This window comes from Pundamilia nyererei, unplaced genomic scaffold (assembly GCF_000239375.1).
Source record: "Pundamilia nyererei isolate P.nyererei 1_Seehausen unplaced genomic scaffold, PunNye1.0 scaffold00017, whole genome shotgun sequence".
Classification (NCBI taxonomy): domain Eukaryota; kingdom Metazoa; phylum Chordata; class Actinopteri; order Cichliformes; family Cichlidae; genus Pundamilia; species Pundamilia nyererei.
Window position 1 is genome coordinate 1,902,528 of NW_005187418.1, and position 25,779 is coordinate 1,928,306.

At 44.5% G+C, this 25,779-nt stretch overlaps 2 protein-coding genes across 6 annotated transcripts in view; one reads left to right on the forward strand and one right to left on the reverse strand.

The window, feature by feature from the left end:
* The window catches only part of stx4 (syntaxin 4), a 10,408-nt gene extending 5,773 nt beyond the window's left edge, over window positions 1-4,635 (forward strand). The window contains exons 7-10 of the mRNA XM_005725773.1: window positions 382-455; window positions 768-905; window positions 986-1,096; window positions 3,914-4,635. Coding sequence (XP_005725830.1) covers window positions 382-455; window positions 768-905; window positions 986-1,096; window positions 3,914-3,994 — 404 coding nt within the window. The 3' untranslated portion in view covers window positions 3,995-4,635. The remainder of the gene's footprint in view (window positions 1-381; window positions 456-767; window positions 906-985; window positions 1,097-3,913) is intronic.
* A 2,045-nt stretch (window positions 4,636-6,680) lies between these two features.
* Window positions 6,681-25,779, reverse strand: part of srcap (Snf2-related CREBBP activator protein) — a 44,477-nt gene continuing 25,378 nt past the window's right edge. For 3 of the 5 annotated variants that reach the window (XM_013908986.1, XM_013908987.1, XM_013908990.1), the window contains 19 exons: window positions 24,160-24,329; window positions 22,601-22,930; window positions 22,264-22,450; window positions 22,001-22,170; window positions 21,676-21,827; window positions 21,382-21,594; window positions 20,671-20,835; window positions 19,900-20,055; window positions 19,474-19,806; window positions 18,966-19,141; window positions 17,468-17,781; window positions 17,182-17,384; window positions 16,496-16,665; window positions 16,175-16,371; window positions 15,433-15,547; window positions 14,838-14,963; window positions 13,177-13,353; window positions 12,979-13,062; window positions 6,681-12,806 (listed from right to left, as the gene is read on the reverse strand). In XM_013908986.1, the coding sequence (XP_013764440.1) occupies window positions 7,953-12,806; window positions 12,979-13,062; window positions 13,177-13,353; window positions 14,838-14,963; window positions 15,433-15,547; window positions 16,175-16,371; window positions 16,496-16,665; window positions 17,182-17,384; window positions 17,468-17,781; window positions 18,966-19,141; window positions 19,474-19,806; window positions 19,900-20,055; window positions 20,671-20,835; window positions 21,382-21,594; window positions 21,676-21,827; window positions 22,001-22,170; window positions 22,264-22,450; window positions 22,601-22,930; window positions 24,160-24,329 (8,292 nt within the window). In that variant the 3' untranslated portion in view covers window positions 6,681-7,952. The remainder of the gene's footprint in view (window positions 12,807-12,978; window positions 13,063-13,176; window positions 13,354-14,837; window positions 14,964-15,432; window positions 15,548-16,174; window positions 16,372-16,495; window positions 16,666-17,181; window positions 17,385-17,467; window positions 17,782-18,965; window positions 19,142-19,473; window positions 19,807-19,899; window positions 20,056-20,670; window positions 20,836-21,381; window positions 21,595-21,675; window positions 21,828-22,000; window positions 22,171-22,263; window positions 22,451-22,600; window positions 22,931-24,159; window positions 24,330-25,779) is intronic. The other 2 variants (XM_013908989.1, XM_013908988.1) reach the window with 2 other exon arrangements.

A 25,779-nucleotide genomic window follows, 5' to 3' on the forward strand; every position in this document is an offset into this window, starting at 1 on the left:
AAAAAACACTATATCGGATTCATATCGGTATCGGCAGATATCCAAATTTATGATATCGGTATCGGACATAAAAAAGTGGTATCGTGCCATCTCTAGTATGGATATTACAGTGACCTAAATGGGACCTCTTATCTCGAAGCTCACCCACCCTGCTCCACCCGTCAGTCAGAAGAGGGTTGGCTAAAAGGGGAATGGCTGAAACGCCTTCAAGTTTAAGATAAAGAGATTATTTTGAACTGCTAATCATGCAAAGCTACTCTAGTAGAGTGTGAATAATGCTAATGGGAGCGCTGTAATCAGCTGTAGACGAGGACAGAACAATATCTTCACCGTTCTGCGCGTTCCTCTAAACGCTCTGATTCGATTTTCTCCTGTCTTCAGCTGGCAGCAACGTGACAGATGAGCAGCTGGATGCGATGCTCGAGAGCGGGCAGACGGATGTTTTCACCCAAAATGTGAGTACGTGCGAAGTTAACAAAAAGGAAAGTGTGTTTCAACATGAGAAACCACAACACAGACTTCCCTGCAGCAGATGCAGGTGTTCTGTGGCTGCAGGTTTAGTAACTTTCACACACCTCTCTAACTGCTCAAACAGGACTACAGATATGGTAAGAATATCCTGTGCAGCCCTTAGCTGTGCTGTAGTCTAACTCAAGTAGCTCATGCGAAGAATCCTGCAGGTTTTGTGCTGCTGTTCATAGATGACCCCCTGAAAAGTTGTGCCTGGTTCTGCTGTCCACGATTTCCCTAATAAATATGGTGTCCAGATCCTGAGTGATACTAAAGCTACGAGGCAGGCTCTGAATGAGATCGAGTCCCGGCACGATGAGATCCTGAAGCTGGAGAGCAGCATCAGAGAGCTGCACGACATGTTCCAGTACCTCGCCATGGAGGTGGAGGCTCAGGTAACGCAGCGCCAATGAAGTCGGTGGAGCTGGTTCGGGCTGCGGATGGCGTTTGATTGTGATGTTTTTGTTCACCGCAGGGCGAGATGGTGGACAGGATTGAGAACAATATCAACAAGTCTTCAGACTACGTGGAGAAAGCAAAGGGCGAACTGGAGAAAGCGGTCACGTATCAGCATAGATCACGCAAGGTACGCACAGAGAAACCCGAATGACATCATGAAAAGGACAGTTTTTTAATCAGTCGATCTAAGCGTCACTTTTACTTTGATTACACTCACAGCAACGACGAAGCCAAGTTTTCTCGCAGCTCGATTACACACACAATCTAAACAAGGATGCAAATCGATGCCTCTTAGCCAAGAGACTGTTTTCCCACATTCACATTAAGGTGCTCGTTTCTGCAGGTTCTCACTTTTCACTAAAATAAAAACACGAAGATTAAACTTCAGGAGGATCAGTCTGTCCAGTTAGGAAGCAGAAACGTTTATGATTTCAGCTGCTTTGGTGCAAATGAAAGCAACAGTGCGTGCTCTCTCCTTATCCCTCCTCTAGTTTTGTTTCGCTACTAGTAGCATGAGATCTCTTTCAGCTCCTCCAGGGTCTCCACAGTGTGGAGGAGAGAGCAGGAGCTGGTCAGAGCCCTACATGTACACATGTCAGAATCAGACTCAGTGAGGGTGGCATGATGACCTGAAGTCCTTTAGTGGGACCCGTGATCAGAGGCCATCATCGGCGTGAAGCTGTTGTCATCTGTGAACAGAACGCAGCAGCTTCACACTGACAGAAATGAGAGTGTAGAGAGGCCTAACCAACTGTCATCAAGCATGATTGTTGGTTATTTCCATGCAGACATTACCTGATGTTAATACATTTGAAAAAAAAAAAAAGGATGAGAAATACTTATTTTCCAATTTAGAGGTCAGAGTTACACAGACGGCATCTATGAAAATACGTCCTTAAGCTTGTTATTAAACAGTAATTAATTTAATGGTTATCATTAAATTTGGAAAACCAGAATGTGTTGATGAAGAGATGGAAACACGACTTGCTGTTTTCCTAATATTCTCTTAGTGCCTTTTTCTATAAAGCTTTCCTAGTGAAAGCAGTTGTCCTAAAATCTCCTAAATTAAAAACTAAATCAGAAACAGCAGAGATGCATAACAATAAACGGACACTTTGTGCTGCAGAGAGTCCTATCCTCTTTTGGTTTCATGGGTACTTTACAGGGAAAACGAGGAGAGGGCTCCGATCCTCTTTGTTTTTCTTCCTCCTCCGTGCTGTTATGAGAGAATAGCTCTGCCCTGTATTCACATGAGTGACGCAAGGTGAAACTTCCTGAAACGAGTTTCCTCATTATTCTGCTTTGGAAAATGCTGCCTTGCAGAGAAATGCTGTTTGGATCGCCACTAAAACTCGATCACTGTGCTAAACGTGCAGAGGAGCGGCCTCTGTGTGCTTAACGGCAGCACGCTCCAGAGTCGGAGAGTTTGTAAATATTGACACTGGAAACTGCTCTGATGGAGGAGAACAGCAAATAAATTAAGCTTCTCAAATATTGTGGTAATCCCATCTGTCTGGTTCTATCAGACTCTCGTTAAAAAGATTAAAAATCCTAGACTGTGTGATAAGTGAAGTGCTACTTTCTTGGCCAGCAGGGGGCGACTCCTGTGAAGTGAGGATGTATGGGGAAAAAAGCCTTTAATATATAACCTGAGCAAACACTTTCCTGATCAGTTTTTGCTCTCAGTTTGTAATTTTGCACATTAGGGTCTCATGTGTGCATTTTTAAGCCTTCATAGCTCTTAACTACACAATAAGAGATGAGAGCCAAGCACCAGGACCCTTTTTTTCCCCTTATAATTCATTGGACAAAACTTAAAGTGCTTTTTCGGTAACTTTGAATGGTCATATAACCATGTGGGAAAGGTGTCTGGTCGAAACAAGCAACAGCATGTGAACGTCTCCTTTTTGATACCAGGCACATCTTCTAGCTGTATTTCGAATGCTGGGATGCTTTAACACTCCTGAATGTTGCTTATGGTTATGAAATGGAGCGACTTTAGTGTTTACATGACACATCGCACTGATCAAACAGCTTCAGGTCAACTTTAAGCTCACAAATGAGACCCTCTGGATAAACAAGATCCAGATTTGTCCCACCGGGGCAGATGGCCACCCCTCCCTGAGCCTGGTTCTGCTGCGGGGTTCTTCCTTTTAAAAAGGAAATTTTATTCCCACTGTCGCAAAGTGCTTGCTCAAAGGGGATGGTTTTATTATTAAATACTGATTTCTTTTTTTGAAAATTTTTTTTAAAGTGAAAAGCACTTTAAGGAAACTGCCGATGTGATTTGGCGCTATGTAAATAAAATTAAATAGAAGTGACTAAATCTTGGCTTGAGGTTGAGCGCTTTGCAGGAAAACTGCTTTAATCTTGAACACATCATCCCATATAAAATCAGTGAGCATCTCCCACCTGATCCGATCACGATCGGCTGATTTTTATATACAGCAACTTTAGCTTGTTTATTGAAGCCATTCAAAAGTTGTGCAAGTTACAGGCCCTGAAAACACAATAGCTTGTCTTTGGGTGTTGACTCTTTGAATTAAATCCCCATCTGGTCAGACTTTATGGCACCAGCTAAGCTTCACAGGCTCATGATGATCAGTTGGGAAAGCTCTGGTTTTATGACGTGATTGGAAAAAGACGATGTGTGTTGCTCATGCACAAAAGAAAGAAAAGGAAACAAAAAACAAGTTTAACTTTACAAACCACGCCTTTGTTAGCTAGAAAACAAGCCTGGTATTACATGTTGGGTTAAAATGAGACCTCTCATATGCTGTAACTTATTATAACCAGCGATCTATCCCACAGAAAAAGGGGCCGCTGTACTTGTTTCTGTGTGTCGGAGACTATAAATTGGCCCCACTCTGAAACCATGATGGGGTGGGGGGATTGATTTTTCTTTCCTGGAATGACTAACCTGTGTGCTTATCTCCTGCTGCAGAAAAAACTCTGGATTGCAATCTGTTTGGCCATCCTTCTCCTCATCATCATCATCGCCTTGGTCACCACCTTCTCATCCTAGCAACACCCTGTGGTGCAAGTTAGCAGAAGCACATTATGGATACCCCCAAATCCACACATTCATGCGTATACATCAGCTCACAGGATGTACAGCTGAGCGGAGTCAGTGGATTTCAGTTTGTTTTTTTTTATTCCTCTAACCCTCCTGTCCGCCTAACGGTCCTGCTCTCCACTTTTTCTGTTGTATGGAAGAGATGTGCTCTCTCGTTTAATCTCACAATCTGTGCTGCACGCTCGATGCCGGCGCCGCACGTTTTGTCAGTTTCTGTTCTGCAAAAACAAACAGCGGGACTCACTGTGGACTGTTACACCAGTCGATCCTTCCCCTCCTGTGTTAAAAAAAAAATAAAAAAATAGAAAAAAAGAGGAATTAAGTGACCTTGAGTGGGGCACAGAGCAGTATTGATCAAACACTGGCACTCGTCATACTGTACTCAGGAAAACTGTGTTGTAACGTTGATGCTTCTGGATGAATTGGAGACCTAAAGAACAATTTTATAATGTAGGCCTTTTATAGTCGGATACAGGAAATAGACTAATATAATTGTACATAACCGATGTTGCTGGTGATAAAAAATTTATGCAGATGATTTTTAAAACTTCAAAGTTTTTTTTTCATACTGCGTACATGTAACAAGTGTAAATACAGATTTTTTTGTTTTGTGTGTATGTGTGTGTGAAATAACCCCTACCCTCCGCCCTTTCCTCCTCCTCACTTCTCTTCACATTTGCATAAGGTCTCTCAACAGTACAGGTCCAACGCTTCCCCTTTCCTGTGTCCTTCCAGTTTGCATTTTTGACTCAAAACGTTGTGCAAGCGCCTGCTTAAACAACACACACGTCTTCAGAAATGGTGCCTTCTCCTTTGCAAATGTGACGTCGTGCATTAACAAAAAGGGATGGATGTATTTTAGACTTCAACGTGTTTTGTTCTGTTTTTTTTCTCACCCTTTTGTCCCATTATGCAGTTTTTTTGCTACATTTTGGAGTCAGAATACACCAAGGGGACAAATGAAACCCATTTAAAAAAGAAAAAATTAACCAAAACTGAGAGGCGGCTTCTCACTGACGCCTCGTTCAGAAGCAGAAAAGTTGCTGTGAAAAAGGCTGGCAGAGGATGGAGGGGAGTGACACTGCTACTGTGTAAAGTTATGGCTGTTTAAATTTTGCATCGCTCATTTATTTTATTATACATTTGTTTTTAAAATAAAATACCGCCATGTTCCATTATCCTCAGTCTGCCTTGTATCTTTTTAAGATTAGCAAGTCTTGAACTATCAGCTGGCCCTCTAAAGGAGCCTGGAAGCACCTCGGGATACCCAGGAAGAACTGGAAAACGTTGCTGGGGAGGACAAAGTCTGGAATACCTGACTAACCTGCATTTTTGTGATCCATTTAATGCACAGGGTGTACAGTGGTTTGAAATAATGAAGAACACAGTACCTCACAGGAAAATGGAAAACATCCCTGAAAGCTTTAAAGTTGGCGAGCTTGCTGAACACTCAGCTGTGGGGTGTTTCCATCCTGATTGGTGGGAGGAAAAAAAGTCAGTGGGCAGTTTTCATTAAAATAAGTCAGGGTCTCCTCCCTTCCTGTTCTGTTAAGAGAGCAGCTGTTGCCTTTGTAGCCACAGGGACAAAAATGCAGGTTAACACAGACCAATTTTGGATTTTACCAAACATTTCATTTTTATAATTGAAAAAAGCTGATTTGAAACCAGACATGAGGTCAGTAATTGTGACACTGAAACTCTTTAGCTGATTTATATTTAAGAGCTGAAACTAGTGATTGAGCCAATAAACTCACCGCAAAAATGTTACAGATGAGGTCATGAATCAGGTGAGCCGAGGGCAATTCTATTCTCTAGTTAATTTTTATTCTATTTCGACTTTGTTTTAATTCAGTTTAGTTTTCATTGGTCTTAGTGTTAAGTCTGTGAAAGTATGGAGGGCAAATATCAGAGGCAAGATTTAGGAAAACAAGTAAAAGTATTACAATAAAAACAGAAGCGCTTCATAAAAGCAGTTGATTCTCTGTTACAAATACAGAAGATGTTTCAGACCTGCCAGTTTTTCATGCTTCAGGATTTAACCTCAGCTAAGTTGGTCTGTTGGCTTCAACTGTTTTTTCTAGCTCCAACTGCATTTTTGGAGCTAGAAGTCATGATATTTGGAAGCGAAGGCATTAAGATTACATCTATAAACAAACTAATAACCTCTTGGATGACTTCTGCTACGCAGCAAACCATATTTGTCAGATACTCCATTAAGAGTTGGAGTTCGGTGAGTCGCACTAATAGAAGGTGAAGCTCAGCAGACGGTTGCAGAGCTCCAGCTCTTTCTTGTGTTGGTCACAGAAATAAATCTTCATTTGGGGAAAAAAAAAAAAAAAATTTCAACTAATTTTTGGTCTTTTTATTCAACTGTAATTGCCATAATTTTCAAGTAAAACAATGTGGAATTACAAGGATCAAAGGAATGCAACAAAAAGAGACAGAAATCAAAGTAAGACCATCACCATAAACTACCCCCCCCCCCCCCCACCAGATATCATCTTTAATCAAAAGTATATCGACAATTTACAGTCATCTCAAACTGTACCAGTAATTTTATTCACATATTTTTTTTATTTTGTCCAAGTATACTTTTTTCTTTTTTTTTTTCTTTTTTTTTTAAACATGAACCAAAATCGATGATGTGAGAGAAAAACAAAGTTCAGGTGAAAAATGAAACATTAATTCAGTAGCACTGATGCTCGGGGTGTTTTTCCTTTCTTGTTTCATGTAAGGGGTGGATTTTTCCCCACATCATTTTTTGGATTAATTTGTTTTTTTTAATAACCGAATAAGAGAAATTTAACACCCCTGCTTCAGGTGCTTCACAAGGCAATCTGAGGTTCAAAACCATTTGGCCACAGAGGCACTCTTAAATTCAGTTCTCAACATTTACTTGGCTTTTGTGACAAGTAATTTTTTTTAAACTGCCTTTAGGACGTTTTGGGGGGATGAAAGCTGGATTTTGTGGTGTGACTAAAGATAATACATTTTCCAAACTGGAGACAAACATCGTCAGGTACCAGGAACCAATTCATCAACTTCAGTTGCTGAACAAACGCATCACAACACCACGGTGTACTGAAAAAAAGCCGAGGGCCACGTTATTAAAGATGTGCAAAAGAGAAATGCAAGGCTGGATTTTCGAATCCGATGAACAGAAAGTGACATGGAGAAAATAAATTTTTTTTTAAAATAAACAAAGAGGGGGAGAGGAGGGGTCGAACAAAAAGACGAGCTCCAGCATAGTGCAGCAAAGATCACATTGACAGATCTGTTCTCTTCCTAATAACCTGGAAGAAATAATAAAATATGCATAACTTATCAACTGACTACAGAGAAACAATAGTCAGGACAGAAAATCTCAAAACCAAACTTTCTAAAACCTTCAACTTACAATACAACCGCTCACTCGAGACTTAAATGTCACACAAATTACTTTTCATGGGTAACCCCAGCAGAGGGCGCCGTTTAACCCTGTCTTAACAGAGCATCTGAGTGTTCCAGTCTTTTAATGATTACAGTACATTATGTGAACTAACAACTTGCACCTTTTGTCCCACCCACGCCCCACCCCCTCCGAGTCCAAGTGGTGAGTTTTATCCACGGCATGTCCACATATCTGGACGCTCGACAGCGGCGCCACCTGTTTACCGTCAGTCCAGCGTCCCTGAGCCTTCCCCCAGCGCTCAAAAGCAGAGCTGGCGCGCCCCGACTAGAAAGGGAGAGGGCCCGAGAGGCGGTGAGGTCCCTGGCTTGTGCAGCACTCAGTTTGCTCTTGTTTTTCCTCAGAGTGCAGACAAAGCAGCAACCTTGGAGATCACGTCATGCTCTCGTATCACGCTCCGCCACACCCTCGCTTCTGTTTTTTTTTTGTTTTTTTTAATTCTCCCCTTTGGCACTCCAATCATGTCTTATTGTGACGCTGTTGGCTTGAGGAGGAGCGGGTGCTTGCGGCCGGTGAGCGGGCCTGCACTGCAGCGAGTGCAGCAACACTCCGTAGCACCCTGTCTGGCGTTGACCCCTCGGTTCCCGAGCTGCTGGTCACATCCTGTGAGAGCTTCTGGGACCTCCTGCTCTCCTTGCGACTCTCTCGGTGTTGTTTCTCCTTTTTGTCACGGCTCTTTGCCCGCTCAGGGCTGCGGTCCCTCTCCCGCTCGCTGCCGGAGGAAGTGGCACGGGAGCGGGAACCTCGGTGCTCCGTGTTCTGGGAGCTGAGGGTGCGCTGGCTGCTGTTGCTGCTGCTGCGGCTTCTGCTGCTGCGTCCGCCGCAGTCACCCTCGCCATCGCTGCTCATGCTGCTGCAGGCGCTGTGGCCCCTTGACGACGATCGCGTCTCTCCCTCGCCTTCCTTGCCCCTCGAGGACTTCCTGCTCCCTCTCTCTTTCTCCTCTGGTTTAGGCCTCTTGTACTCCACCTCTAAGGGTGGAACCAGAGAGCCAGGGCACTGTCTGGTGGAGCGTGATGTAGATCGGCTCGCCTGATTGGGTGTTGAAGGTTTGCTGCTTTTGTTATTGGTCACAGAGTTGCTCTGAGGAGAGGCTGGCACACTTTTACTTTTAGGCTTTTGGTTTTTGTCCGAAGGGGCAGTGGTGGAAGTTGCAGGAGCTTTAGGGGTGGAGTCTTTCCGAGGTGTGTGGCCTGGGGTGTCCACCCTGCCTTTCATAGCTAAAAGCTTGGCTGCTGCATTGAGTGCTGAGCACCTTTTCCCTAGAACCTCTGGCTCAGGAGGTAGCGAGGGCGTGCTGTTGGTCAGCGTTTTAGTGTCCTGTGGCGGCTGTGATCCCACAGACTTCCTGGTGATCCTAACAGAAGACGTATCGCTGCCCGACTCTCCTCCTGTGGACGCATTGGTGTTGTTTGACGCATTTCTGTCCGAGCTGCGTGCTGGTTTGGCTCCCTTCCTGCCCTTGGTGCACTTTTCCTTCTCCTGATCTTGGAGCCTGCGTTTTGCTGAGCGAGTGAGCCGGTGCTCCTTCCTGCTGTTGCTGCTGTCAGAGTCGGAGGAGGAAGAGGAAGGAGACCTGGAGCGCCTCCTTCGAGAGGCAGTGGGGGGAAGGTCCGTCTCACTACCCTCTTCTATCTTCTCCTCCTCCTCCTCGCCTTGTTCCTCCTTGTCCTCCTTCCCTGCCTCTGATGTAGGATCCACTCGCCTCTTCTTGGTAGGATGTCTGTTCTCGTAGGTCCTCTTGTGGTGAGCATGGCGGGTGAGGGTGGAGGTAGAGCACCCAGACGATGGCGAAGAAGAGCAAGCAGACTCCTGGCTACTCTGGCGACTAAGTGACCTTTTCTGGATAGCAGGTTTCTGATCCTCAGTAGTTTTCTCTTCTTCCAGAGGGTTAGCTTCATCTTTCGGAATGGGGGTTGTGGTTTTTGTTTCTCGTCCCACTCCTTGGGGCCTTCCTGACTCTTTGGTCTCAGAGGAACTCTCCACCTTTCTTCTTTTAGGCTGAGACTGGCTAATGTCTGAGTTTTTGTCGTCGTCTTCCTTACTCATCGCAGCTTCAGCCTCCATTTCTGTCACCTCTTCTTGGTCGCTTTTAGAAGCTGACTCTTTCTCTGTTGATGGCTCTAAAGATGGTGCAACGAGGGGAGTGGATGAGGGAGCGGATATGGGAGCAGGTGTGGCTTCCTCGGTCTGAGATGGTGCAGGAACACTTGTGGATGAAGAAGTTTGTAGCTGAGAGGAAGTGACTGCAGAGGTTTGTGTAGTGGACACGGGTGGAGCTGTTTTGGTTGTGGATGCTGTGACTGTAGCTACTGAAGCAGGGGTGATGGTTGTGGTTGTTGACCCTAGGGAAGCAGACTTTTCTGGTGATGATGTAGCTATGGTGACAGACAGTGATGCTGATGTTGTAGCTGTTACCGGAGGTGTCTTGTCAGTCTTTTCTGCAGTTTTGGGAGGAGAAGAAGAAGTGAGGACTTTGGAGGGTGCTGCAGTTGAAGGTGTTGTTACTCCTTCTGCTGGGGGTGATGAAGCTGCTGAAGCCTTCTTTGCCTCTGCAGGTGTAGCAGCACTTGTGGAAGTTGTAGTTGGAGGAGGCGTGCAGACTGGACTTGATGCTGAAGGCTTTTCGGGCTCTACATGTTCCTGAACCTCTGCAGTTGGGGATGCTTGTTCGGTCGGGCTTTTGTTAGCAGTTTCAATTGTCTTTGCTTTGGCTGGAGGGGAAGGTGGAGCTGTATTACCAGAAGATGGTGCCACTGATTTGACCGGTGGTGATGTAGAAGTCTTGTCAGACACTGTCTGGATTGAGTCTAACATACTGGTTTGTGCTGTTTTTACTGGAGCTGTCACAGTCGTAGCTGTAGCTGGAGGGGTCTGCTTGGGCGAAGATGGAGCTGGGGAGGTCTGCTTGGGCGAAGGTGGAGCTGGGGAGGTCTGCTTGGGCGAAGATGGAGCTGGGGAGGTCTGCTTGGGCGAAGGTGGAGTTGGGGAGGTTTGCTTGGGGGAAGGTGGAGCTGGGGAGGTCTGCTTGGGGGAAGGTGGAGCTGGGGAGGTCTGCTTGGGGGAAGGTGTAGCTACAGGGGCTTGTTTAGGCGAAGCTGTAGCTTGAAGGCTCTGCTTGGGTAAAGATGGAGCTGGGGAGGTCTGTTTGGGGGAAGGTGTAGTTGGAGGGGTCTGCTTGGGTGAAACTGTATCCAGACTCGATACAGGATGACTGGAGGGTGTGGAGGCTAGAGAGGCTTGTGGCAAGTCCTTCACAAGAGAAGTAGTTGGAGGTGATGTCATTGCAGTGGTGACTTGTGGTGTAATACTAACTGTTACAGACGCTGTGGTAGCAGCTGTTGTGAGTGTTGGGGTGGGGTCTTTAACAGCTTTGAAAGATGACGTAGTGGGTGGAGTGGAGTGTGTAATTGGTGTGGTTGTGGTTGCCTCCACAGCTGGTTGAACAGCAGCATCTGAAACTGTGGAAACCACAAGTGTTGGTTTAACACCTGGAGGAGGAGGTGAGACATCGCTGACAGGTGGAGACGGAGCTGTGTTGCTGACGGGGGTGGAGGTATATGTGGAAGAAGAGAGGACTGGTGCTGGTGCTGGACTTGGAGCTGGGGCTGAAGCAACCACTTGGGGAGAGGCAGTCTCAGAGATCAGTGAGGTCACCTGGGGTGCAGGTGAAGTGGGAAGTGAGACAGGTGTGGAAACTTCATCTGACTTTGTTGAGGAGGCTGGATTTGGAGGCGGGGCCAAAGCCTCAATTTTAGTGTCTGTCTGATCAGCTTTGGTCGACTGTGAAGACTGAGTCATTTCAAAAATAGCAGCAGGAGGCGGGGTCTCTGAGATCGTCAGTTCTGTCCTGGAATCACTTTTAGATAGATCAGTGTTCTGACTCTCATTAACGGTCTCTAGCGTGGTCGTTGAGTCCTTGCGGGGACGACCCCTCTTACGTTTAGGGGACAGTGGCGGGTTTCCTTCCTCAATTGACGAGATGGGATGTGGGCATGTGGTTGATGCGTTGTCAAGTTCAGGTAGTCTTGTGGGAGTCTTAGGGGGCCGGCCCCTCTTTCTTTTCAAAGGTGGCATGAGAGAGTTCACGCTGGACTCCGCAGCAGAGGCGGAAGCAGCGTCTCTGCCTGGTGGGATGTCCGTTTTCTTGGACTGGTTCACTCCCCGCACGCCCCCTAGATGCTGCTCTCCCATCTGGGCAGCCATACGAGATTCGGTTTCCAATCTGCGCCGCACAGGAAGATTCCTCAGCACTGGCATGTCAGGAGACAGATGAGGAGGGGAATATGGAGGATAGCCTCTGACAGGCTGAGGGTGCACAGGCGGACTTGGGGTAGCGTCTTGGTCCAGAGGGGATTTGGTAACAGTCTCTTTAGTTTTGCCGTCTGGGCTCTGTGATGCGTCCTCCTTGTTTGGCTCGTCAACAAATCCAGCACCGCTGTCCTCCGCCGTTGCCTCTTCTGAAGAGCAACCACCTCCCGTCCCACTTCCTCGCCGCCGCCTCTTTCGTGGCTCTTTCTCTTCCACCACTGTGACTAGCCGGCCCGGGAGCTTCCGCAGAACTTTGGCTGATGGTGAATCTTCAACCAGTCCCCGCAGCACTTCACCGTCAGCTGACTGCCGCTTGCGAGGCGACCGTGAGCTGGTGGAGGGAGGAGACATGGCGCAGTCTTTACTGTCATCATCCTTAGTCTGATGATCCGCCGGACAGCTGGACTCCAGCGATGACTCAGACGCCCTCCTCTCCTTCTCCACCTCCTTCTCCTCCCTCCCCGTTTTGGAGATTTTACTGTCCGTCTCCCCAGCACACTGCTGTTTCCCACCAGGGGGCGAGGCTGTAGGAGGGGAAGGCACTGGGCTGGGATGGGAGCGGTTTGGTTGAGTCCTGGTTTTGGCGTTCTGGTGATCTCTGGCGGGAGATGACGCTTTCGAAGATTTGGAGGAATCTTGAACCCGGGTGGATGATGACGTTTTGTGGTGGTCTGTGCGGGATGGGATCGTAGACGCAGAACCTGTGTCTTTGGCAGCTCCTCGTCCTCTCAGACCTGAGCGGGATCTTTCAGGCACTTCTCTGGGAGTCGTGGGCTCAGGCTCAGTTTCAGGCGAGGCCCCACGGAGTCGGCCGCTAGTCCTTGTAGAGGTGGCAGTCTTGTCCTTGGGTTTACGACCACGACGGGCTGGAGCTGGATGGGCGGGTTCGGCAGAAGTTGGTGTTGACAAAAAGTCGTCCTCGTCATCATCAGATGATGTGTGGAGCTTCAGGCCCTCCTCCTTTGCCTGGTCCAGACCCTTCCTGGCAGCCTCCACCTGTTCCTAAACACACAAGAGGAGAAGATTTTCTTTAAAGTTTTATCAAGTTAAAAATGTTTGACTTAAACCGAAATCAAATATTTTCTAGTTCTCGTTCCTGCATTTCCCTTTGTCTAAATTACTTTCAAGTATTAATCACTAATTATTAAGCTGAAGTTGAAAGTTGTGATTTTACCTCAGCCTGCTTCAACTCCTCTTTGCACACATCTTCTAACGAAGCTTCCAGGAAGTTCATGGCGTAGCGTTCAATGGGAGTGAGCTAAAGACAAGCAGAGGAAAAGGTGCGTTTAAACAAACTGTAATTCAAAGATTCAGCAGAGCATTAATATTTTATTATATTATAAATCTTTATAGCCGATGTGTTTTTACTCACCTGCTCCACCAGTGCGGCTATTTCCTGCTCGGCTTTAGAGAGCTCCTCCACTTCCTCCTGCTCCCCGCCGTCATCCAGCGGTATGTTTTCGTTGAACTCCGCCAGTTCGGCCACCTGCTCTGCTTTGGCCTGAGAGGCCGCCACTATGTCCTCCTCATCCTCGGCACGACACAGCGCCTGAAGCAAACAGATGGAGATAATCAGGTAAATGTCCACAAGCATGATAAATGTGGCAGGAGTAAAACTTTTTCCTGACTCTTGGATTATGTCTGCGTACAAGGGGTGAAATAAAGTTCAGGTTTTAAAAATCAAATAACTTAGCCTAGTCAAACTGGTCGAATCTCCGAAGTTATTCTATTGTATTCTTTTCAAACAGTGGTCCAGGTTAGTGAATGGAATTGGAGGAGGGGAGAAATAGCAGCTACAACACCCTGACCAGATGGAGGAGTTATTATAAATTCCGTCTCCTGCAGAGTTGGAAAAGGATGAAACTATCCATAGAGTCCAGAAATGTTTTTGTACTGGTCTATAAACGGGTTTAGTCCTGCTGTAAATTTGGGCATTTTAACACCATCGCCATCCTCATATACATGTTTACATGAATATGGGGATGGCTTGCTTTCAAAGCCAGCCTCAGATGGCTTCATTTTTAAGCCCTGGGTGTCAGCAGAAATTATCTAAACTGTGGTGCGTCCCAGCACACGGCACAGTGCAAGAACATTTTTGAAAATGTGCATTATCAAGGCTTTGACACGGTGGAGGAGATCAAGAGTTCAAGTACAGCCAGGGCACAAGTAGAGGAGGAACACGACAGGAGTTCTCGTGTTAGATCAAGCGACAAAACTGGGAGCCATTAGGGATGGGAATCGAGAACCAGTTATTGAAGAAAACCAGTTCAATTACGGTTCTTGCACAATCAGCTGATTTCAGTTTGTGTCAGAGGAGGAAAATAGCGAAGCAGTCTAGAGCATGGATTTGAACATTTACTTTTATTGTACAAAAGGACGACATGAACGGTAAAGTGGAAACTTGCATACCCAGGACAGAAACAACTGCATTATGGTGCTAACACAAAAAAAACCAACAACGGTTCTTTAAAAGAATCTGCCCAGACAGCATGCTAACGCTAAGCTAGCCAAGAACGCAGAGTGAAAGTAATGTGACAAGTAGTATAACAAAGTACTTTTTCCCAGGAGTAATTAAGTCATGTACTGCATTACTTTTAAGAAAAGTGTTCTGTGTAATAATTACTTTTTTGAGCTTCAACACTGATCACAACAAAGACTGGAAATACCTCAACAAACATTTGACCCACAGTATACAAATGATTTGCATGAATGTAATTTCTTTGTTCCTGCTTAGATGTCAAAACAGAGACAATGAGAACCCAGTGTCGATCAAGCAAGAATTGAATCGATGAGTAATGTCAATAAAGGAATCGCTAAATTCTTGAAAAGTCCTTGAAACAGTCCAGAAGTTCATAAGAAGATCACCTTTAACAGGAGATCTTTTTTTTTTTTTTAAGCTTTTCATTTCAATAGGCTGAGAGCAAAAACCTGATTCAGTTTATATTGCATCTAAGACTTGCAGTAAACGTACATTTTGTTCCTGGTAATCACCAAAAGGTGGGTGGTAAATATCCAGTACACCAAGTTTCTAACCTGCTCCAGGATGGTGGTGCTCTGCTTGTTGACGGCTTCCTCCTCCTCAGCCTGGGGCACCGACAGCTCCACCGCCGCCTCCCTCTTCTCCCCCTCATTCACATCAAACAGCTCTCTGATGGTTTGCTGAGGAACAAAGTGACAGTCGGACACATTTAGCAAAGGCAGAACGGGTTATGTGTGCTTGATGAGACAGAGAAAACAAGAGGCACTTGAACTGCTTAATGTCATCAACACACTAAACTCAAAAAGACCAATTAGAAGAAACTCCATTATACTTCAAAAAAAAAAAGAAGAAGAAAAAAAAAAAGCACAAGTAGTATTTATATAAAAGACAGTTTGAACAAATTTAATTAAAAGGGGGATGAGGTCTCGGCCTGTCATCCAGCACTGGAAAAACATCCCTTCACATGATACCAGTGACTGTATTCAATTATGCACCAAGCACCCACCCACATGTTTGAGCGCCTTTCAACTATTAATCATGCACAGATGAATCACTGAGCTTATCCAGACACAAAAGAAGAAAGAAGGAAAAAAAGGCTTGACTGAAGGGCATTTATTTTACAAAGAAGGCCCCGTGTAAACGTGATACCTGTTTAAAGAAGGCCGTGGTGAAGTTTCCTCCTTCGATAGCCATATCTCCCAGCATCCTCTTCTGGTTTGCCTTCTTCAAAATGTTCTCCTCCACCGTGCGCTCACTGATCAACCTGAGGAGAAACATAAAACTATTTAGTCTTTTAAAAATTACATTTCTATTTTTCACTGGGCCAATGATTATCGGGTCTATAGAACCTCCCCCTACACCCAGATGGGTTGGTGCTGACCAGGTGGTGTGAAGCGTTTAACCAGATTCTGCAGATCTTTTAAATTCAGAGACTACTGAGCTCCAATTTCCATTTTAAACTTTAGATTTTTATTCCTACTTTTTTTTTTGTTGCTTTTGCTTCTGAAATTATGCAAAGAAGGTAGGAGATGCTCATCAGTTTAAGTCAAACAAGATGAACGCTCGTATGTGTCAAACAGATGTTGACAACATTTCTTTTTTTATGTTCAATGCAGCGGCTCTGTGCTCTCAGCTTTTTGTTTCTCTTTGTGTCTTTTGTCTGTGAGTCCAGTCTCTATTGTTTATGCTTATTTATTGTATGTCTGTCTGTGTTTTATAGTATTGTGTCTGACTTTAAGCTGAGAACTACCACACGGAATTTCATTATGTGACTACATAATGACAACAAAGCATCTTAAATCTTAGCTAAGGGAGTGGGCTTTGATTTGGGAAAGTTTTTATGTGAGGATTTTTTTTTTTTTTTAGTAAAAGCAGGGAAAAAGAAAGTCACCTATAGATGTGGACGTCGCGGGTCTGGCCGATTCGGTGGCATCGGTCCTGAGCCTGAGCATCCATGGTGGGGTTCCAGTCACTGTCGTAGAACACCACAGTGTCGGCCCCGGTCAGATTGACCCCGACGCCGCCGCTGCGGGTTGACAAAATGAAGCAGAAGATGCGTCGATCTGCATTGAAGCGCTCCATGAGCGCCTGGTGGTGGCGTGCAGAAGACAAACAGAGGAAATGAGCATCACAGACAGACTACAGCTTTCTCGTTCTTGCCTGGAAGCGGAACAGGTGAAGATTACGCTATCAAAACACCATCACTGCTGACCTGTCTCTGCTCCACCCGGGTGCTGCCGTCCAGACGGAGGTAGATGTGTCCGTGGTAGTTGAGGAACTGCTCCAGCACATCCAGCATTCGAGTCATCTGAGTGAAAATCAGCACCCTGTGGCCTCCCGCCTTCAGCTTTCGCAGCAACGTGTGGAGAGTCTGAAGCTTACCTGAAAACAGGAGACAGAAGACACAAAATGAGCCACCAGCAAGCAAAACAAGCTGCAGGAGCATAAAATTATTTAATAATCGCACATGGAGTAAACTCTTTGAAGCAGCCTTTTATGCATAAAACACAGTGGTGGAAAGAAAAGACTAACCAAATACTATTTCAAGAAAATTTAGTGCCAATTTTGCAGTACAGTCGAGAGTTTTGCTAAAGTTGTTGCCAGTGTGCATCTGGGATCGAGTCAGTGATGAGGGATGAATGGGATCTAAGCTGTGGGTGACCCCCACCTTAGTAAATGAGTCTTATCAAACATCCTGTCAAAGGCTTATAGGTGAGAATGGATACTTAGACAGTCCTGGATTTTCCTGCTTTGTGTCACCCCTGCAAGTCAACACCATTTTTATTTAAACCTTAGATTTTGTGATTAGGAGTATCTGATGTAGGTGTGGATTGCCACAAGGTGCTCCATGGTTTTCTGTAAAACAAAACAAAACAAAAAACCACACTGAGAACTCACCACAGTCGTACTGTATGAGCCTCAGGTCAGGGAACTGCGTCCTCATATAGGACTGGACGTGGTGGAGGCTGCGAGTGAGCGGCGTGACTTCAGCTGATAACATGGAGGAGAAGACTGCCTGCTTGTGGTTCAGAGATGGCGGAGGATGGCAGCAGTGCATGGAGATGGGTGGAGCTTCCACTGGAGGAATTGCAAATGTGTACCTAAACAAACAGCAAAGTTAGCTCCTTCTCCTTAGCTGAAGCTTTGTAATATCAAATAACCAAACGACTGTTAAGCTAAGTACCGGTCTATGATGTCACTCAGCAGCTCCAGCCGTCCTTCGATGCTGTGGATGGCCTCTCTTACAGCGTGACTGTGAAACCAGTAGTCGTGCTCGTTTTGCTGCTGTGCATACAGACAGCTGCTCTGGCCAGAGCGGCCCCACTCTCCCTGAGGGTTCAGGGCAGCAGGTGATGGACGACGACCGGGCAGGAAAGTCAGGAAGTCCAGAACCTCCTGACCGTACATGGGCTTTGCTCCACAGTGGAGTTCGTTGACTCGAAAGATGAAGTCCAGCCGGCTGTCGTGCTGCTGTTTCTCGGAGTCTGCAAGCCATGACTGTTGAGGTAAAGAGATACAAGTAAATGGAGGCTACAGAAATCAGGGCAGTGTTGACAGCATATTTAAGAAAAACATGCTCGTATATCAGGCTCAGTCTTGTTTAAATGTACAATGGAGAAAAAATGATTGTAATTGATTTCCTTTACCAGTTGGGGGCAGCGGAAATAAACTGGAAAAAAAAATCTACTTTGAAGTTCACATGACAAACTTATTGCTCATTGATAAACTTGACCACCGTCTGCACCACAGGAGAGGAAAAACGCTGACACTTTATTTCAACCTGATAAACTGAGCTGATCTGTTTTCTGTTCTGGTGTTTTACTGCACTTTGTCAGCTTTTTTAATCCAGTTTTATTGAGCCTGACATTTTATTCTATAAAACCAGTTTATTGTCTACTAAACAAGGTAGGCTAAATCATTTATTGCTGTATGCCGATGGTGATGAATGAATTTCAATTATTAAAAAAACAAATTGCCAAACTGGTAAACTGGCATCAGAGATGTATATAATTTATTGACATGCTTCAATTTAACCAATAAAATTTAAAGATCATAGATTATGGTTTTTAATGTTCCCATACCGCCTTAATCTCAACATTGTGATCCACATAAAGACCTCAAAAACACTTTTACAAGTCGGCTACTGCAGTGCAACAACCTGTTGGAACAGCTTGGGTATGGCAGCTATGAGTATAACAAACTTATCCTGATGTAAAAGCAAAATAATGAACCTTTAATTTTCTTTGTGGAAGCTTTTCTAAAAGTCTTACGGAGCCAGTATCACAAGCCGGAACATGTCAAATCCATACCTGTGCGTAACAGTGAAACCTCTTTGATTATGTAGTTTTATTTTAGTGAGCTGAGCCCTGCTGACTGAATGCTATGATCAAACTTGTCTTTACAACTCCATCGCTCTGAGATTTGGCACACATAAAGTTTGGTTTGTTTGTTGTTGTTTTTTTAAACGGATGTTTCATGCATCTTTTCAGTTTAGAAACGTCCCGGTTCATGTCTACATAGCGCTGATGCATGGTTCCAAAATAACAGGACATTAGATTGTCTCAGTACAGGGGGGCATTTATTTTAACTAGGTGAAGAAGTATTGGGTAACACCTCAAAAAAATGATTGCAGATGCTTTAAATATCTAAAAGGTGAAGTCCAAGAGGGACAAACTGCTTACCATGTAGAAAGGCGAACGGGGAGCGGGACGAGGCACCTTCCTGGGTGGAGGGAAGGCTTTTGCACCCAGATTGGACTTTGACTTTGTGCTAACTGCTGTCTGACTGCTGCTGCTACTTTCCCGCGGTGTTGCTGAGGTCTTTGGAGCAGAAGAAGAGGCGCTCACCTGAGCTGGAGCTGCAGAAAGACAGAAGAGAAAACAGCCTCCTGTAAAAAACTCAATACGGATTTGCTTTAAAGTCAATTTCACTTTTATTTTTTCTTCTTTTGCATCTCTGTGTTATTCGATTTAAAATCCAATTATTTTCATTACTTAAAAATACCTTTTTGCATGCCTGTATGTTTCATTATACATTAAATTTTATTAACTTGCAGCAGGTTGTTAGGGAAAAGAAAAAATAAAGCTTAAAAACTGGACCCAGCTCGGTTTGTCAGGCAATCTTCATTTCATCTGAATTCAATCTGAATTTCAGCTCAGTGAGAATAACAGCTCAAGCCCGTTCTCTCACCTGGCTGTTCTGTGCTCGATGGAGGAGGAGGCTGCACTACTTTGAGGACAGGGCGAGGGGGTTGGGGCTGGTTCGGGGCTGAGCTAGGGTTTCTGGGAGGAGCTATGGTGTAGTGGGCGGTAGCAGGACCAGGGGTGCGCTGGGCAATTTGCAGTGGAGCGGTGTTCCTGACGGGGGTCGTGTTGGCGTGTGGGTGCAGGGAAGGGGATGGCTGGGGAGCGACACGAGGGGAAGGGGCCACAGCCAGGGTGGGCACAGGCCCGCCCTCCTTGCCTGTTGACTGACGCACAACGATCTTCACGACCCCAGGGCTGCTCACCATGGTTGAGGACACTGAAAAACATTAAATATACAAACATGGGTTACATATATCCAGCAGCAAGTCTCATACTTAAAATAAAAGGAGGAGGGAGAAGGATTTAACACCTTGAGAGGTGGTGTTGTGTGGCAGGCGATTAGCAGGGGGGGCAGCAGAGGGATTGTTTGCAGGGTGTGTGCTGACTGTACTCTGGACAGCCACCTGTGCAGGTTGGCTGATGAGGTGATGCTGCACGCCACCAGGGACCAGGTTTATCACATTACCTGTAGAGTGACAGTGAACCAGACTGTTATGAGGACTTTAATTATTCCCTAATTATGGGACGGGATGGGATTTATGTAAATAAGAAATCAATCACAATTATGGGACAATAACAGTCATCAGTTAAATGAAGCAGACCAATGTGGATTATCTTCTGACTGAAGGATTAAAAGACTTTGGCATAACTGAATATAAAGCAGTCCAGCTGCAGTGGGATTCTGCAAAAATCCAAAAACATATAATATCTTTAATCTTTAGTCTGATTTCAAATCAGATAAAAATGAGGTCAAAGGATATCCTGGTCCCATTTAAACTATAACCACAATAGATAAATGCTATCAAACTTCCAGGGCCTGTATGGCTAAATTTAGTATATTTACATGATTGCACCCAAGTTTTCTTGTTAATTAACATGCACAAAATATTTTGACTCAGAAGTAATCCTGGCATCAAAATGTAGGTAAAAATGATAATACAACTTGTTTTGAGCAGCCCCCTATCCCAAACAGCAATATGACACTTTGAAGTTCAAAAAAAACGAGGTATTACACCTTTTACTAACCATAAAATCTGATCGGTGAAAACTAGAAAACCCACAGTTAGTGGGAGACACCAACCTTGAACTGGGCGTGAGGAAGCTGCTGGAACTTGGTGGATCTGTGCTCCAGACAGAGTCAACTTGTTGCCCTGAAGCTGGAAGGTGACTGGTTTGCTTCCTTGACACGACGACACAGGCCGACCTGCCAGAGAAGCCAGCTGGGCTATACTTACTACCTCCCCAGCTTAGGAAGAAAAATAAGAGACACGTAGGTAAGAAATAATAATTCATTCACTTTACCACAAATTAATTTAATTATGAATGAATGACAGAGACCTGTACTGCATTTAGTTAATAAAAATCCCCCAAATACCTTTTGTTTTCTTACTGAATGGTCGAAAATAACAGAACACACAGACTCCTGTAACTAAAAGTAGACTAATCTCTTTCTTGTATGTTAATGGTTGATCCATTTTTAGAAGTTGCAAAGTGTGTTTGAGATTTTCTAAGCACTGCCATCTTTATTTTTCACCTGCACCTTAAGAAACAACCTGAGGCAGAGTACACACTGTGTTCCTGTGTGGTTTTTACCCAGCAATGAAAATGAGTAAACAATCATTAAATTGAAATCTAAACCGAGACGCTCAAAATATGCTTCATCTAAAGAGAGAAATGGACGAGACTTACATTTTGAACAGGAGCTCATGAAACTGTCCCCAGGCTCAGAGTTTTAATGAGATAATACTTCAACAACATCACAGCTTATCTGCTTTGAAATAAATGTACTTACAAGGCAACCTAGCTTGCATATCTGGACTAAGCAGGACCCTCTGGGGCATGACATTGCTGGGGTTTGGACTCGGCTGAGCTGGGATAGTGGCTGTGCAGGGAGCAGTGGGAGGCCGTACAGTCAGCATCGCTTTTGGAGCATTGGACCTCACTGCAGTTTGAGCGGTAGGATGAAGAGATGGGCGAAGAGGAGTGGATGCGACTGAACAGACCACTGAAATTTAACAAAAATGCATTAGAAAAACGTGCAAAATTTATGTTTCACCTTTTTAAGGGTGTTTCATTCCTTGCTTACCCTGCTGAACTACAGGAGCGGGTGCAGGAGCTGAGGTGACTTCAGTGACTGGAGGTGGTTTGGGGGTCTGTGCTGCAGGGGGGACGGAGCAGGTAGGTTTGTTCATCAGGAGAACTGGGCGATTATCACCTTTAGGAGGCGGCTGAAACATTCTGAAAGAGGACACACATAAAATATGGGAACTACTGCACTTAGGACAATAATTATATCATGTAATAAATGTCACAGGTATGGTAACACAGGTAACGTAGAAAACCAAAATACATGTAAATTTGCAAGTATCCAAATCTGCATTTTTCTTTTCTTTCTTTTTTTCCCCCTTTACCTGTTGACTTTCATGCGGACTGGTTTGGGCCTTGGAGGAGGTTCGGGGGACTCCATGATCTCCTGGATTAGTTGGCGACTGGCCCTGTAGCGTGGCAGGAAGACATCTGCCTGGTAACGGGACACGCGGCTCTCCAAACCAACAAGGTCAAACATGGAAACGTCGCAGCGCTGAGAATGCAAAAGCAAGTTAGAATAGATTAAAAATCACGCCATCAGGCTCAACTTTCTGAACAAATGAAAGCTTTTTATTTTCAGGCTTACCTTCAAAGGAGATACCTCCAGGGCGTCATGCACCAGAGAGGCTGTGTGGAAAATAATGGGTTGCATGATGAAGGGAGACTGGATGGGTCGAGGGTCAAAAAGGTTGGGATGATTGCACACTTTGCGAAGCTGCATGAGGATGTTAATCACAGACATGAAGTGACCACTGGCCAGCGTTTCCCTGGTCCTGTAAATCAGATGGTTTAGGGTCAAATTCAATTACATTTTTTTTTCAGTTTCAATTACATACTTCTCACCGTCTTTTGGTGACTACGTTTCAAAACACAAACTAAATTTACATTAACTTTGAATTCCTCCTGCTGAGTCAGTAACTTACGATGCCTGCGCCATGAAGTCATCGTAGAGGAATCGCTGTCTCTTGGACAGACGGCAGCGCACCACATGCTCATATTTCTTGGGCATCTGCTTCTCCACGTCAGCCTTGATCCTCCTGAGCAGGAACGGCCTCAGCACCTTGTGAAGCCTCTTAACCAGGCCTTCGTTGTACTCCTGACTGCCCTCGATCATTCCCGTCAGCGGGTTGGAGAACCACTCTTTGAACTCGCGGTGGGACTGGAAGACGTGGGGCATGAGGAAATGCATGAGGGACCAGAGCTCCATCAGGCTGTTCTGTAGAGGGGTTCCTGTCAGCAGCAGTCGCCGGTGGCTATGATCAGCACAGACACGAGGAGAGACGTAAATAAAAAAGTTGTATCATTCAAGCTTCAGGTGAGTACGAAGAGGAAAATAAGAGTTTTCAGCTGCTAAAGACATCAAACATGCTTTAACTCATTTTAGCCACATGGGTGCAGCAAGCTGAGAACGCAATCTTCACCCCATAAAGAGTTTATAACATCCATCAAACAAATAACATAACCATTTATTTGGAGTCGTGTTTCTGTCTGCTGGAATAGTCTAAATCATAAAACTCTTTTTAAAACCCAAATATGCCACAGCATTAAAGCCACTGACAGGTGAAGTAAATAACACCACGTCCTGCTGGGAAATCCTGAGGTTCATGTAGAAATATTTTTGCGGTTACACCGTCGGCATGGCTACGCTCATCTCACTGGGGCTGAGTATCAATTTAGATTATAGATTATTTTTAAAAAAGCTTTTAGTGCACAATCCACGCTGAAGTGTGCATCTTGCAGCACATCTTTATTTGCTTTAAAGCTCACAAACCAACATTTTGATGCTGAACATGAGAGGCACTCTCAAACTTCTAACGGATCTTTTTTTTTTATATGCTGTGCAAGTATTTCTCTATTCAGCCGGTACTGTGAAACATCCTCATACTGATGATGTTGTAATCTTGATGTATCATCGGAGCGAATCGCTGCAGCCTGTATAAAGGTGTGCGTTCTCAGAGCGTGCATCTATTCATGTGCACAAGCGCCAGGCTCTTTGGAGCGCCACACAACAGTGAGAAATTACCACCAGCTGGCCCCGGCCACCAGCCAAATGATGACAATCATTTTGAAAAGAACAAACACTTTTAAATGTGAAGATATTTACACACAACTGTGGCCTGTAGATTAACAGTTCAGTGCATTTCAAATACATTCAAAGTCAAATGGTACTGAGTGACACCATGTCTTTGAAAGCATTATAGAGAAAGGAGGATGATTTTCTTCAATAAGAATCAGAAGTTGTACATACAAATATTCATGTTTGCTGTCCATGAGTCTAAATACCCCCAAAATATATCTATAAATCTTTTTTTTTTTTTCATTAAAATGCAAAAAAAAAAAGATTTTTATTTATTTTATTTTTTTTTAAACAAAAAACTACTTTGGGATTTAGTGTAAAAAATCCAGAGGCCATGCCTCATCCACTGAGCCTCAGGTTTCACTCTCTGATGTGGGCCCATATACACAAACAGTCTCCACTGACCTGTTGAAGTTCAGCAGACTCTGCCAGCGCTGGGACTTGAAGTTCTTGATGTTCTGGGCCTCATCGAGGATCAGATAGCGCCAAGACTTTCGCCTGAAGGCCTGGTGATCCTGCAGCACCAGCTTGTAAGAAGTGATGCAAACGTGGAAAGCATTTGGCTTTGTCCAGCCCTAAGAAGAGAAAGTGTAACAGAGTGGCTTATTATTTTCCAGCACTCAGTTTTTCACTTTATACAGTATCTGTCAAACATGTCAACAGTTGCTGGAAATTAGGAATTCGTCAATGCAAGACAGGAATCATATCGGTGGGAAAAGTTAAACAAATCAATCCATAACTGTATAAAGTTATGGAACTGAAAATACCAGAAGACCCCAGTGTATGATGTCAGGTTTAACACTTGTTGGGAAGCTTTTAGTTCTTTATTTTAAGTTAGCATAACCAGTAGTCGCAAACTTGATTAATACAATCTTTATGTCGCTCTGGCAGGAGGTGCACAGACTCTAAATGACAACAATATGCAGTAACGTCGCTCGTGTTGCAGTTACGGGTGACGTATTGGCATTAACACAGTAACCAGTAAGCATTTTAACTTGTGCCTCGCTGTAGTCTACCCCTAAATATAGGCAAATATAAATAAATACCCCAGCTAAAAAGGAAAAGGAAGAAGTGTGAACAAGAAACTAATCTGCACTCCTGAAATTTAAACAATCACTGAAACATTTGTGTTGTGGCTTGTATCAAAAATGAAGACAAACTGTTGAAGCTGAACTAAAGAATGTAAATAAATTAGGTGGATAAAATAAACAGTCTTAGTTTAGTTCCACGCATCATCTTAACCATTTATCAAACTTGGGGGCCTAAACCTGCTGCAGTAGAGAAAAACCTGAACAGGTCAGCAGTCTATGACAGAACATTTATGCTTACATCCTCATCTACGACCAATTTAGAATCAACAATTAGCATGTCTGTCTTTGGATTTTAGGAGGACCATGTTACTAATGGTCCCACCCTGGATTATTTTACTAATTAAAACCACTCCAGTAAATTTAGATTATTTGACATTTTAATTTATTACATTTTGGTTTTTAAAGTTAGGAATCCCTGAATCTTCTGTTGGATTTCCTCATTAAACTCCTTATTGGATACTAGTTAGATTTTGGTTGATTTAGAGATTTACTTTATTGTGCTAGGTCAGGGGTAGGCAACTCCAGGCGTCGAGTGCTGGTGGCCTGCAGGTTTTAGATGTGTCCTTGATCCAACACAGCCTATTCAAATGGCTAAATGACCTCCCCAACATATCTTGAAGTTCTCCAGAGGCCTGGTAATGAACTAATCATTTGATTCAGGTCTGTTGACACAGGGTGAAATCTAAAACCTGCAGGACACCAGCACTCGAGGTTTGGAGTTGCCTACCCCTGTGCTAGGTTGTTTTTCATGCTTTGGCTGCTCTGAAACCTGACTGAGGCAAGCATAATGTTGTCCTTCACATAAAAGAGCAATTGCCGAATCTCTTTCTCACAAAGAGAAACCCAGCTTATTAATTTAAGACTGGTATCAGATCAGTGCTCGTATCAGCAGAAACCCCAAACCCCAGATATCCAAACTTAAAAAAAAAAAAAA